Source organism: Engystomops pustulosus, chromosome 6 (genome assembly GCF_040894005.1).
Source record: "Engystomops pustulosus chromosome 6, aEngPut4.maternal, whole genome shotgun sequence".
In the NCBI taxonomy this organism is placed as follows: domain Eukaryota; kingdom Metazoa; phylum Chordata; class Amphibia; order Anura; family Leptodactylidae; genus Engystomops; species Engystomops pustulosus.
The window spans coordinates 134450747-134463108 of record NC_092416.1 but is presented as its reverse complement, the minus strand read 5'-3'; the positions used below and the strand labels follow the sequence as shown (position 1 = coordinate 134463108).

The following is a 12362-nucleotide window of genomic DNA, read 5'->3' as shown; positions in this document are numbered from 1 at the left end:
CCTTCCTTTATTGGATTTGTCCAGGATGACAAGTAATTCATACCATGGAGTTTTAACCCTACCCTTTGTCATTCAGGAAGAAGCAAAAGGTTTTGGAGCTATGTGCGGGTGCGCTATCAACCAAATTTGGAGATGAAGGATAATGAAGTAAATAAATAATAAGTAGATACAGACTGAGAATGAGAAGAATTATGTGTATTTTTATTACAGCAGTAAGAAAGTCCAATGGTAACGCGTTACGGGATAAAATCCCTTCGTCAGACCATAAATGGAGTAGGGGACCGGCAAGGCATAAATGCTGCTGATTCAACCGGAGCCTCTGTGCAGACTGAATTTATAGCGCCGGGGACGCCGGCGCATGCGCAGTCAGGGCAAGAGACTGACGCACAGTGAGGCATATTAGACGGCTAGCAGCGGCAAGGAGCGATCACTGCAGAGTGGAGGAAGATGCGCTTGCGCGCGTCTGAAAAGCGGGAGGAGGGATCGCTCCTTACCACTGCTAGCCATCTAATATGCCTCACTGCGCATGCGTCAGTCTTTTGCAGTGACTGCGCATGCACTGGCGTCCCCGGTGCGATAAATTCAGTCTGCACAGAGGCTCCCGTTGAATCAGCAGCATTTATGCCTTACCGGTCCCCTACTCCATTTATGGTCTGACGAAGGGATTTTATCCCGAAACGCGTTACCATTGGACTTTCTTACTGCTGTAATAAAAATACACATAATTCTTCTCATTCTCAGCCTGTATCTACTTATTATTTATTTACTTCATTATCCTTCATCTCCAAATTTGCACATAGCTCCAAAACCTTTTGCTTCTTCCTCGTATACACAATTACGGTTTCCTTTGGATACCGGTCGTTGGAGCAAGTGGGAGCTGCTGGAGTAACTAATATCGGAGACCTGCAAAAAGGGTGGATATTATCCCCCATTTTGGTTTTCTTATTGAACAAGTGCTCATCAGGTAAGCACCTTTTAATACTTACCTGACACCACTACCCTGACGATATCACGCGAGGTGCCGTCTTCTTTGTTGTCCTTTTGTTTCCCAGAAACATAGAAAACTAATGTCTGAAACTAACTGCTCTTATATCAAGAGAAGAAGAAAGCAGCTCAATAGCAGGCTACAGCTTCCAGGGAAAGTATTGGATGTCCAGCAAGTACCATGCATGGTCCCTAGCAGAAGTCGTATCAACGTCTGAACAAGTGTCAAAGGCCCTTGTACAGGAAATTTTACTTCTTCAAAAATGCCTGAACATCCACTGCCTAGACTGGGGGCCTGTGGAATGGAGTACTTGTAATACAGAAAATTTCATACTCCTCAAAAATGCAAGAGGAGTATTTTTAATCCCCTGGAAACAAAATTTAGTTTGACCTTGGAACTCTAGTAATAATAAGATTAATGCACCAGGCATTTAGTTGCTTTGAAAAGTTTTCCACACAAAATGTAACTGGATCTCTCCATGTTGAAAATCAGATCAGGTGGGGAAGGAGCAACAAGGAACTGAAGGAAGAGGATACGGCAATGGCACAAGTGACAGCAAAAATTTCTGGTGCTTAAGAGTTAATTTAGGGTCATATGCAGTGCTACAGGTCACATCATCTGCCTGCCCACACGTAGTAGAAAATCCCTGAGGCTTTAGATACATTTCTGTAATCGGCTGACCGATTAAGACCATAAGCTCGTCAAACTGGACACCATCTCTCCCTCTTCCTTCCACCCCGCCCAAGACGGTTGTTGTTCTTGACAGATCATAAATCCAATGAAGAACCTGAAAATACATAGCGGACGTCTGTAATTCATCCAGGAAGACATTTATTGATCCTAGGGACAAGAACTGTGTTATTATCTGTAGCCTTGAATAGCTGAATGCTGACTGGTTGCTAAGGATGGGCTCCCTGATGTGTCCATATAAATCAGCATGTCCTATGTGACGGCGCTGACAGTGGGCTGATATCAGAGTGAAGTAAAGAAGCTAGTCAGCGGTCCAACAACACCAGTCACTGATGTAGAAGCTTAGGGGAAATATGAACTTCAACAAAGCTTCGCAGAAATTGGTACTCCAGTATCTGTACAACACCGAGTCTGATCATTATGTGGCTTGTAGCCTTCCTCTCTAAGCACCGCTCACCTCTGCAGTCTGTATCTATAGATAGATGCTGCTTGGAGGAGACTTAGCTGCTGTGACTCACTGCTGCCCCCCCCCCACCCCCTCTACTGGAGTTTCTATAACTCCTCAGTGAGTCTCTGTTGCTCTTGTCAGCATGATGGAAATAAGCATAAATTTCTTAGTGAAAAAGCAGTTTAAGAGGAAAAAGGTTGCACTTAGCTCTAATAATATACATTGCAAAGTTTTGGAAATTATCTCCCATTATTGACTTACTTATGTAAAGTTTGTTGACAAGATAATATATTTACGGTTATTATTGATTAGTGGGACTTTTAATCTTAATTTAATCTGTATTCACACCAGAAGGAGTAGATTCACACTGCCATGGTCTGTAGGTGAATCACGGACTTGGCAATGTCCCATTTCAGACATCGCAGGGGACGTGACTTCTTGCATCATAGTGATAGGTTAGGTGAAATTTTTTATTTTTCATAGTACATATCGCAACCTTCTCAGTACCAACCAAAAAGCAAATGCAAAAAATTCCCAATAAAGGAAATGTGCTACTGTACTGTCCATATTAGACTTGGACACTGGGATGTGACCATAACTCGCATGAATAAGCCCTTATGATATTATGTGAGACTTATGGGAGAGATAGGGTCACATCACATCTCAGTTATTTCATCAGTTTTCTGCTTCAGTCATTGTGAAACAAAACCATAGAGTGGATTTTCCACAGAGACTAAGTAGAGTTGTTTAGATTGTGAGCCCCATGGGGACAGGGACCAACTTGACATGCTTTGTGCAGCACTGCGTAATCTGTGTGCGCTATATAAATAAAGAATTATTATTATTTATTATAGAGTGGTTTTGGCTGTCAATAACTGATGAAAAAGAGTGGAATAACTGAGATGTGAACTGGCCCCTATAGCCTACTAAAAGGGGTCTTTCAACATCGCCGAGAGCCAGAGCAGGGGGCAAATAATAAATCCTCCCACTCAGTCACGTAACAGATATGGATCTGAATAGTAAGCATGGACCACTACAAGTCCCCTCAGAAGCCGTTCACCTTTCTTCAGTAGTTTACTAGAGGTTTTTGGAGGATTGGGAAAACAACAGACAATGAGAGATTACGTCCCTTCACTGGACGGTTAAATCTATTGCTCCCTGTTATCAGCCATTTCAAGCTAGGTCCTGTTCCTGGTCTACAGTGATCTCTTTATGTAAGAAGAGAAAAAAATCCATTTCTTTATTAGCTTACTACAAATGTTACCCAGGCAGAAAGAATATTATTTGCAATTTTTCCCAGAATTCCTCTGAGCAGCGACGTAATCCTGTATTTCCTGGCTGTGAGGAGAACCGCTGACTCTGCAATGATGTGTGAATAGCTTTTTACTGTTGAGAATCTCTGAATGCCAAGAGATGGTGCTCTAAGGCGACTCCTGGCATGGAGAAGGTGTTATGATATTTTATAATTAGGTACGGACATCTCACAGCCACTGTAGACAGCTGGGTGCTGCTATGGCTTTCCCATCCACTATGCCGTTACTATAAACCCATGCAGGTTACCCACCAGCCGCCTCTAACCAGCAACACACGTTCTCCATTACAGTTTGGGATTAGCTCCTCCCCTCTGCACCTGAATTGCATTTAAAAAACGCAATTCAAACACAACACGTGAATGCGGCCTATGCCTGTAATTGGGGTCTGTATCTAGATTTTATCAGCAAGACAGGAGATAAATAATGCAAAATGCTTCTAACCCCAGAATGTTTCTTGTGCTCAAAGAGAAATAATTCAGTGACAAAGCGCAAGCTCCCTCCCTCATAGCTCCCCGCAGCTGCACAGAATCCAGGTCACACAGGGCTTCTCCGTCACATCAGGAGATTTTAATGGGCATCCGAGGAATCAGTGCCTTATGCTAAATCTGGACTCTGCCTTCAGGAATCAGTGCAGATTCACACCCTCCCAGGGAAGGTCTCTGCCCGCATCAGCAGCACAGCGTTCCCCTTCATCTATACACATGATATATCTTGCAATCTTTGTACAAGCAAATAATGGATATTTACCCCCAGTATCCAGACAATGTGTGAGAGGTTTTATTCTTCACGCAATGACAGGGGTGACATGGGGGTACATGTCTGTGGGTACATAGGCCATCGCCCCAATTTCACCAAACAGGACCAAATCCACCAAATCTTCCTGCAGTCCCAGGCAACTTAAGGGATACTGCTCTCAGTGCTATTTTAAAGCAACACTTCACTGACTGTGCAGGGAAATTGAGAAAGTGTTGACTGAACTGCATTGTCTTTGGAGGTCCTCCTGCTGACCCACCATTCTTCCTAGAGATAAGCTACAATGATGGTCTGAACTTATTTGCCCACCTTCTTTCAACTCCATTGGTGGCCTCAGGAGAGCCAATACAATTGAATGATGTAGACGAACTGGTAGCAATAAGTTACTGCTTGAAATGCCATGTTGGCACTTCACGGTAAATAAGTGGATTTTGGTTGTAGTTTGGGCTCTCTGTCTCTGAAGGGTTCACCATCACTGGCCTAGGGTTTTCAAATACATCAGCCTTGTGATTACCTTAAAAGGGCCAAACATAATTTTATAACTACTCCTTAACAGTTAAGCTTAGTAGTTACATTTATACTTTGTTACCATTATAGTCAGACTTTTGAGGGCACCCACAAAGCTGAACATTGTTAAATAGCCTGCGATACAGAAAGGGCACATACATGCTCAACAGTAGCCAAATCACAGTGCCTGCTTTTAGTCGTCCCAACAAGTAGCCAATATTCACACTGCCACTTTTCGGCAATAGTCGAAATGTCCAACAGTAGCCAATAATCACAGTGCCTTCTTTTAGTCGTAGCAACAAGTAGCCAATAGTCACAGTGCCCCTTTTGGACAATAGTCGCAATGTCCTACAGTAGCCAATAATAACAGTGCCTGCACCATTAGTTAGAGTGTCCACAGTAGCTTATTTTTTAGCACCATCTTAAAAGGACAGAACATAGGCAGCATTATAAGGAATGGTCTATAGAAAAGGGGCCATATCTCCTTTTCTATAGCCCCTTCCTTTCAAATCAGCCATCTGCCATCTGCGCCCCTTCACTGTGAAAAATACAATTCTATACTCATCTTTCCCAGTTCCCCCAATGCAGTAGCAGTGCAGGGGCTCAGGCAGTTTGCTTATAAAAGGGGTGATGGAAACCTGGGTCATGTGTGTGACCCCATATGAATTACTTTGTTTGTGCCCTTTCTGTGGAAAGACCTATTATGTTCCATGCAATAAACAGACAGCCCATCTCTGTATGATATAATGCTTATTATCTCCTGTGGTGGAGCTACATGAAGACTGAGCACCTTCTCCTCGGTATCCCAGCAGTTTAGTGGGGTCATGTGCTTCAGACTTGTTGTCTAGCTGAAAACGTATGATCAAGACTCTGCCCATCCGCCGCAACACATACATACCGAGGCCTCAGCGGATAGACCATCGGGCAATTTCAGGCTCAGCCTGGTATGGATTTGCGGAAAAAGTCTGAAAACTTCAAAGCTCAAAGTCTGTAGGTTATGGCTAGTGCGCAGGCGTGTGGCCCACTCTGCTGCCGGCCACGCCACATCCATGCCAATTGCAATCATTTCAGCACCACAAGGCCAGTTTATGGCGTAGAAGCACTGATAAATCTTGTGAATTGAGGTGAATAGGGTTAGAATTTTCTAAATTGTTATCCTATAATTAGGCCGACTTGATACACAAGTATTCAGTCCAAACAATACAGATGACAGGTCTGCCATATCTCCATACTGCACTTTGCCCTGGGACCAAGACTACTATAATGCTAGGAGTGATTACTGTCCAGGGCCGTGATTCCCAACACCATATACAACTATGAAGCCAAGAATCCGGGAGCTGAGGAGTAGTGATGGGAATTCCAGCTCTTCTTAGTGAGCTGGCTCATTAGGCTCTGCTCACTAAGAAGAGCCAACTCTTCTGGCTCCTAAATGGCTCCCTATTAAATATATCTAATAGGGAGCCACAGGCCAGTCAGTCACACCACACCACTTTTAACCCAATTTTACAGCGGGGTTTAGTGAGCCAGCCCACGTCGTTCACTCGATTGAGCCGGCTTGTTCGCGAACGACCAATCACACATAAAAAACCTTTAGATAGCCTTTGCATAATTTTTTTTGTTAAGAACAGAGGAATAAAAAGCTAAAATAAGAGGAGATCCAGACAGAGGGGGCACACGCCAGTATATCAGTGTGCTTGGTTTACAATCCTTCATCCTGGTGGTCCATTGAGGATTCTAAATAAAGATTGTATCTCCCCAATTCCATTGCCACACCCTCTGTCCCCAGCGTGATATATGTCTTGAGGTGCTCTAGGGCAGCGATTGGGTCAGAAGATAAAGTTATATTTGTTATTTTATTACAATTGCTAGTGATGGGGAATTTTGGAATTCCTCTGCAAAACCCATTTTAACCCCAGAAATGTCAAAGTTACTGCTTGATGTCAGTAAAAGCAAGACAGATGCTGAAGTGCATCTCATGCACTAATATGTAATGCTGGAAGGAGCTACCCTGACTAGACCAGTGCTTGCACGCGTTCCTGAGCACCATATGTTTGCTAACATTAATAACCATTTACCGGTGAACTGATCAATTCTGTCCACGATCTACTGCTGGAAATTCAATCTCTGTGCAAGGGCAAATGTATGGCAGCACAATAAAAACCTAACCTCAAGGATTGCTGACACATCGCAACAAAGCCATGAGGGCTGTATTCTTAACATGCAAAATCTTTCCACAACATACAGCAGAGATCTTGACATAAGGAACGCAGTGGTAATACAACTCCTGCTGTGCCCTAACCACGCCAATAAGATGCCAGCATGTGACAAGGCACCCATAGTAATGTTATTTCATGTGATCATGACAGCCAATGATATCAGATCCAAAATATCACAACCACAAGGTCATTTGACATCCCTAGACCCAGCAGAAGCAGATAGCCATGATATATGTTTATTATCAATCATCTCTAACCCCCATAACACATAATATTAATAAAATAATACAATTATTAACAATAATTCTCTATGTTACCCATAGCCAGAGAGTCATTTATGTGCACCCAACACCTGTATTGCCATTCATACAACCTGGCACAACAGCAGTAATTCTACAGTAACAAACACCGTAGTATACTCGTCTATGGCACAGCAGTGCCTGCCCCTGGCCCTGTGTTTCCATCCCTGAGCAAGTGGAAGGAAAAATAAAGGATTGGATTGAGCCGCCTACAGTTCCCCAGGGAAAGCAGCGACACACGGCAACAAATTATAGAATGATAATGGAATGTAAATCATGGCAGCAGCAGGCATCGTCTGTGCCCTGATGAGCTGCCCTGCAAATCAGACAGGCACTGCAGAATGTGGGCACGGCAGATCCCAGAGCAGCCTGCACCACTGCAGGTGGAGGTACAGTATCACAGTATACAGACGCATCACCGCTATACATAGCGCCTGCCCCTCCTCCCAGCCCCTGATGTATACAAACTCACATAAAGGGACAGGAGGGAAACCTACCGAACAGCAACACCGACAATTATACCCTACCCCCCCCCAACAATTATATGATACACAATCAATGAATACAGCATTCAAGAGAGAGACCACTCATTACACTACACTATACTATACTATGCATCACATGTGCCACTGTATAGATGACATATTCACCACATATGAGAGTGATCCAAGTGTTATGTATAACAAACCTGCAGTATATTATGTATAACTATATAAGACATTATATACTGTATATAACATTGGATCATATACTATAAATATGTATTGTACATTTATGGAATTATTATGTACATCCTGTATAATGCATATCCCTCTCATATGAGCAACAACTGCTGTGTTCTGTGTGTGTACATTCCGTGTACCATGAAAGAAATACAGTAGGTCTACATTTACTGTATACAGTATCTCATATACGGTAGTCATGTAAAGTGTGTTCAGAGTTAAAAATAAATATATAAAATTATCTGTACTTTCTATATACTATGTGTACATACAATAAATCAATGTTTATGTAGCATTTATATACATAGAAGTAAAAAGTTTGAAGTACTTATTAGCATGTTCACAGCCTATGGCAGTGGTGGCGAACCTATGGCACGGGTGCCAGAGGTGGTACTCAGAGCCCTTTCTGTGGGCACCCAGGCCTTCACCCCAACACAGAGTTTGCCAGCTAGGACTCAAGGCTTTCTCCTGTGATCCAATACAGCCCAGGACGTGCCATGCTCAGCGCTATTGGGCTGCCAGGACTACAGGAGAAGCAAGAGGGTGTGGATAGAGATGGATTGTCATTGGAGCTCCTGCGCTGGGTCCCCCGATTCTTCCTCTTCAGGGGACCCTTGAGGGAAGCTACAATCCAAATTTATCCATCATCTTTCTATTGTATTGGTGAACTCAGGATGCCAATACGATTAAAACCTGTGATACAGCAGGGATAAATAAGTTATTAATATATGTATATCCTGTAATGTGAAGACATTAAATCTCATGTATGGATATAGAGATATATAGTATGTGTGCATGTTGTATATTATGAATCTATAATTAGGATGTGTGTGTATATATAGTTTATTATGCCTGCGGTGGCTGAGTGAGTAGCACTTCTGCCTTGCAGCGCTGGGGTCCTGGATTCGAATCCCACTCAGGTCAACATCTGCAAAGAGTTTGTATGTTCTCTCCGTGTTTGCGTGGGTTTCCTCCGGGTACTCCGGTTTCCTCCCACACTCCAAAACATACTGTTAGGCTGTTTAGATTGTGAGCCCCATGGGGACAGGGATCAATTTGACATGCTTTGTGCAGCGCTGCGTAATCTGTGTGTGTTACATAAATAAAGAATTATTATTATTATAATATAAACCAAATATGTCATAAAATGTTTGTCATACATGGGTGCATCATAAACCCCGCCCTGTTGCCACGCTGCATATATCAGGAGGTTCCGGCTGCGCTGTCGTACAAATGTGAATGGCCGCAGGCTACAGCTAGTGCATGGGCACAGGACGGTGCGATTATTTTATGGCTTGTACTCCAGAGAACCAGCCCTGATAAATCTCCCCCTATATGTATATATTGTATGTGTAGATATTTTATAATATGTACAGAGAGCATGCATTGGGGAAAGTCTGTTTATGCATATACAACTAAATATCATACAGTATACAGATGATTGAAATATTTGATAGATATTATGTATGTGTGTATTCTATGCATACAAGACGTATTGCATAATATATTCTGTATATCCTCTAGAAATGGTATATGCTATGTGTGCTCAACCTGTAGCATGCATGTGTATACACAGCATGTTCTGTATGGCTATCTTATGGCATAGTATGTATCCTATGTATGTGTGCCCCTGAAGATGAGTATTTTGCATACTATGTTTGTATGCTATGCATGGAGCTATAGGTATATATTGCACGTTGTGTATGTATGGAGCTATAGGTATATATTGCACGTTGTGTATGTATGGAGCTATAGGTATATATTGCACGTTGTGTATGTATGGAGCTATAGGTATATATTGCACGTTGTGTATGTATGGAGCTATAGGTATATATTGCACGCTGTGTATGTATGGAGCTATAGGTATATATTGCACGCTGTGTATGTATGGAGCTATAGGTATATATTGCACGCTGTGTATGTATGGAGCTATAGGTATATATTGCACGCTGTGTATGTATGGAGCTATAGGTATATATTGCACGCTGTGTATGTATGGAGCTATAGGTATATATTGCACGCTGTGTATGTATGGAGCTATAGGTATATATTGCACGCTGTGTATGTATGGAGCTATAGGTATATATTGCACGCTATGTATGGAGCTATAGGTATATATTGCACGCTATATATGGAGCTATAGGTATATATTGCACGCTATGTATGGAGCTATAGGTATATATTGCACGCTATGTATGGAGCTATAGGTATATATTGCACGCTATGTATGGAGCTATAGGTATATATTGCACGCTATGTATGGAGCTATAGGTATATATTGCACGCTATGTATGGAGCTATAGGTATATATTGCACGCTATGTATGGAGCTATAGGTATATATTGCACGCTATGTATGGAGCTATAGGTATATATTGCACGCTATATATGGAGCTATAGGTATATATTGCACGCTATATATGGAGCTATAGGTATATATTGCACGCTATATATGGAGCTATAGGTATATATTGCACGCTATGTATGGAGCTATAGGTATATATTGCACGCTATGTATGGAGCTATAGGTATATATTGCACGCTATGTATGGAGCTATAGGTATATATTGCACGCTATGTATGGAGCTATAGGTATATATTGCACGCTATGTATGGAGCTATAGGTATATATTGCACGCTATATATGGAGATATAGGTATATATTGCACGCTATATATGGAGATATAAGTATATATTGCACGTTATATATGGAGATATAGGTATATATTGCACGTTATATATGGAGATATAGGTGTATATATAGCACGTTATGTATGGAGATATAGGTGTATATATAGCACGTTATGTATGGAGATATAGGTATATATATGGCATGTTATGTATGGATATGATATTTACACGCACATATCCTGTACACTATGGCTGAGTACATTATACATCATGGATGTCCCTGCCATCACATCAGTGCGGCCGGCGGCACGGGACCTGTCAGAGCCTGCGGTGTCCATTCACTGACACGGATACTAGGACACAGGTACCGGGACAGAGAACACGTAATCGCCCTCTACATCCCGAGAATAGTGGGAAGCCCCATGACAAGCGGCGATGGCTGTCACTTACCCGTCCCGCCATCGCAGCTGCTGCCGTCACTGTCCCCTCACACCGAGAACTACCGGCTACACAGGCAGCTGCACCAGCTCAGCACTAGAGCGCAGAGCCTCACCGGAGGAGGGGCCCAGCAGGTCACATGACCGCTGCCAAGCACGTAAGACGTAAAGGCACAATCCCGGAAGCAGCTACAGCTTCTTAATGGCGACATAAACGAGGAAGCCATAGTTATGGTTATCTTCATGGTTGACAAGTGTTACACATATACGCTATCTTCATGGTGGGATTTGTGCTTACACGTGTGGAGGTTTATGAGGCTGGTAATATGTGAGCATTTATGAGGCCAGTAATTGTGACTATGCCCTTGTACCTGACTCCAAGAGCTCCGCCTCCACGTCAGAAGGCACCATAACTATGAATGGGAAGGGCTTGCCACAGAATATTGTCTCATATGGCCCAGAGAAAGTGTTTGCGCTGGGACAACCCATCCTACACTTGTGGCCGGCACACTATGGGGCTTGTGGGAAAGTGCTGCCATTATGTGAAACCTTTCAACCCCCTCCCTCATTTCTCTACTGTTATGTTCTCATGTCTCCCAACTTTTGGACTAGAGAAAGAGTGACAAAAAGACCCTACCTTTATTAAAACCACCTTTATTGCCCCAACTTCACACATATTTTAATATAAGAGTGATATAATTTCAGATCCTTTAGCCTCTTAATTATAGCAGACCCCATGCAATTATCTGACCACATTGAGTCATAGCAGCTTCCACGGACTTCTACTCCTCTCCATCCTCCATGGAGGCTGCTGTGATTCCATGTAACCACATACATGGTGTACAGTTTGCTATTATTAGAAAGCTAAAGGAACTGCAATGATGTCACAGGTCACATGTTATGAATGTAACACAAGACACCATGAAAAAAAATTGACACAATGGGGGTCATTTACTAAGGGGCCGAATCGCCAGGTTTCCGGAATATTACCGATTTGCACCGTTTTTCCCTGAATTGCCCCGGGATTTTGGCGCACCGGATCGGATTGTGTCGCATCGGCGCCAGCTTGCACTCGACGGAAATCAGGGGCGTGGCCGTTGGAAAACCCGACGGATTCGGAAAAAACGCATTATTTAAAAACAGAATTTGTGTCGCTTGAAACACACTTACATGCACCGAAGAGAAGAAGGTGAACTCCGGCGGACCTCGGCGCAACAGCGACGCCTGGTGGACATCGGGCGCACCGAGAACGCGCTGCTGGATTGCGACTGGACCGGGTAAGTAAATGTGCCGCAATATTTCCCACATTGCCCTACTGGCAGCTAATTTTAGGTGATATGGGGAGGATTTGCAACTCTTTAT

The 12362-nt window shown here is 43.0% G+C and overlaps 1 protein-coding gene across 1 annotated transcript in view; it reads right to left on the bottom strand.

Moving 5' to 3' along the window:
* The window catches only part of NSF (N-ethylmaleimide sensitive factor, vesicle fusing ATPase), a 47742-nt gene extending 36571 nt beyond the window's left edge, over positions 1 to 11171 (bottom strand). Inside the window, exon 1 of the mRNA XM_072111137.1 lies at positions 11014 to 11171. Within this exon, the coding sequence (XP_071967238.1) occupies positions 11014 to 11025 (12 nt within the window). The 5' untranslated portion in view covers positions 11026 to 11171. The remainder of the gene's footprint in view (positions 1 to 11013) is intronic.
* Positions 11172 to 12362: the final 1191 nt, after the last annotated feature.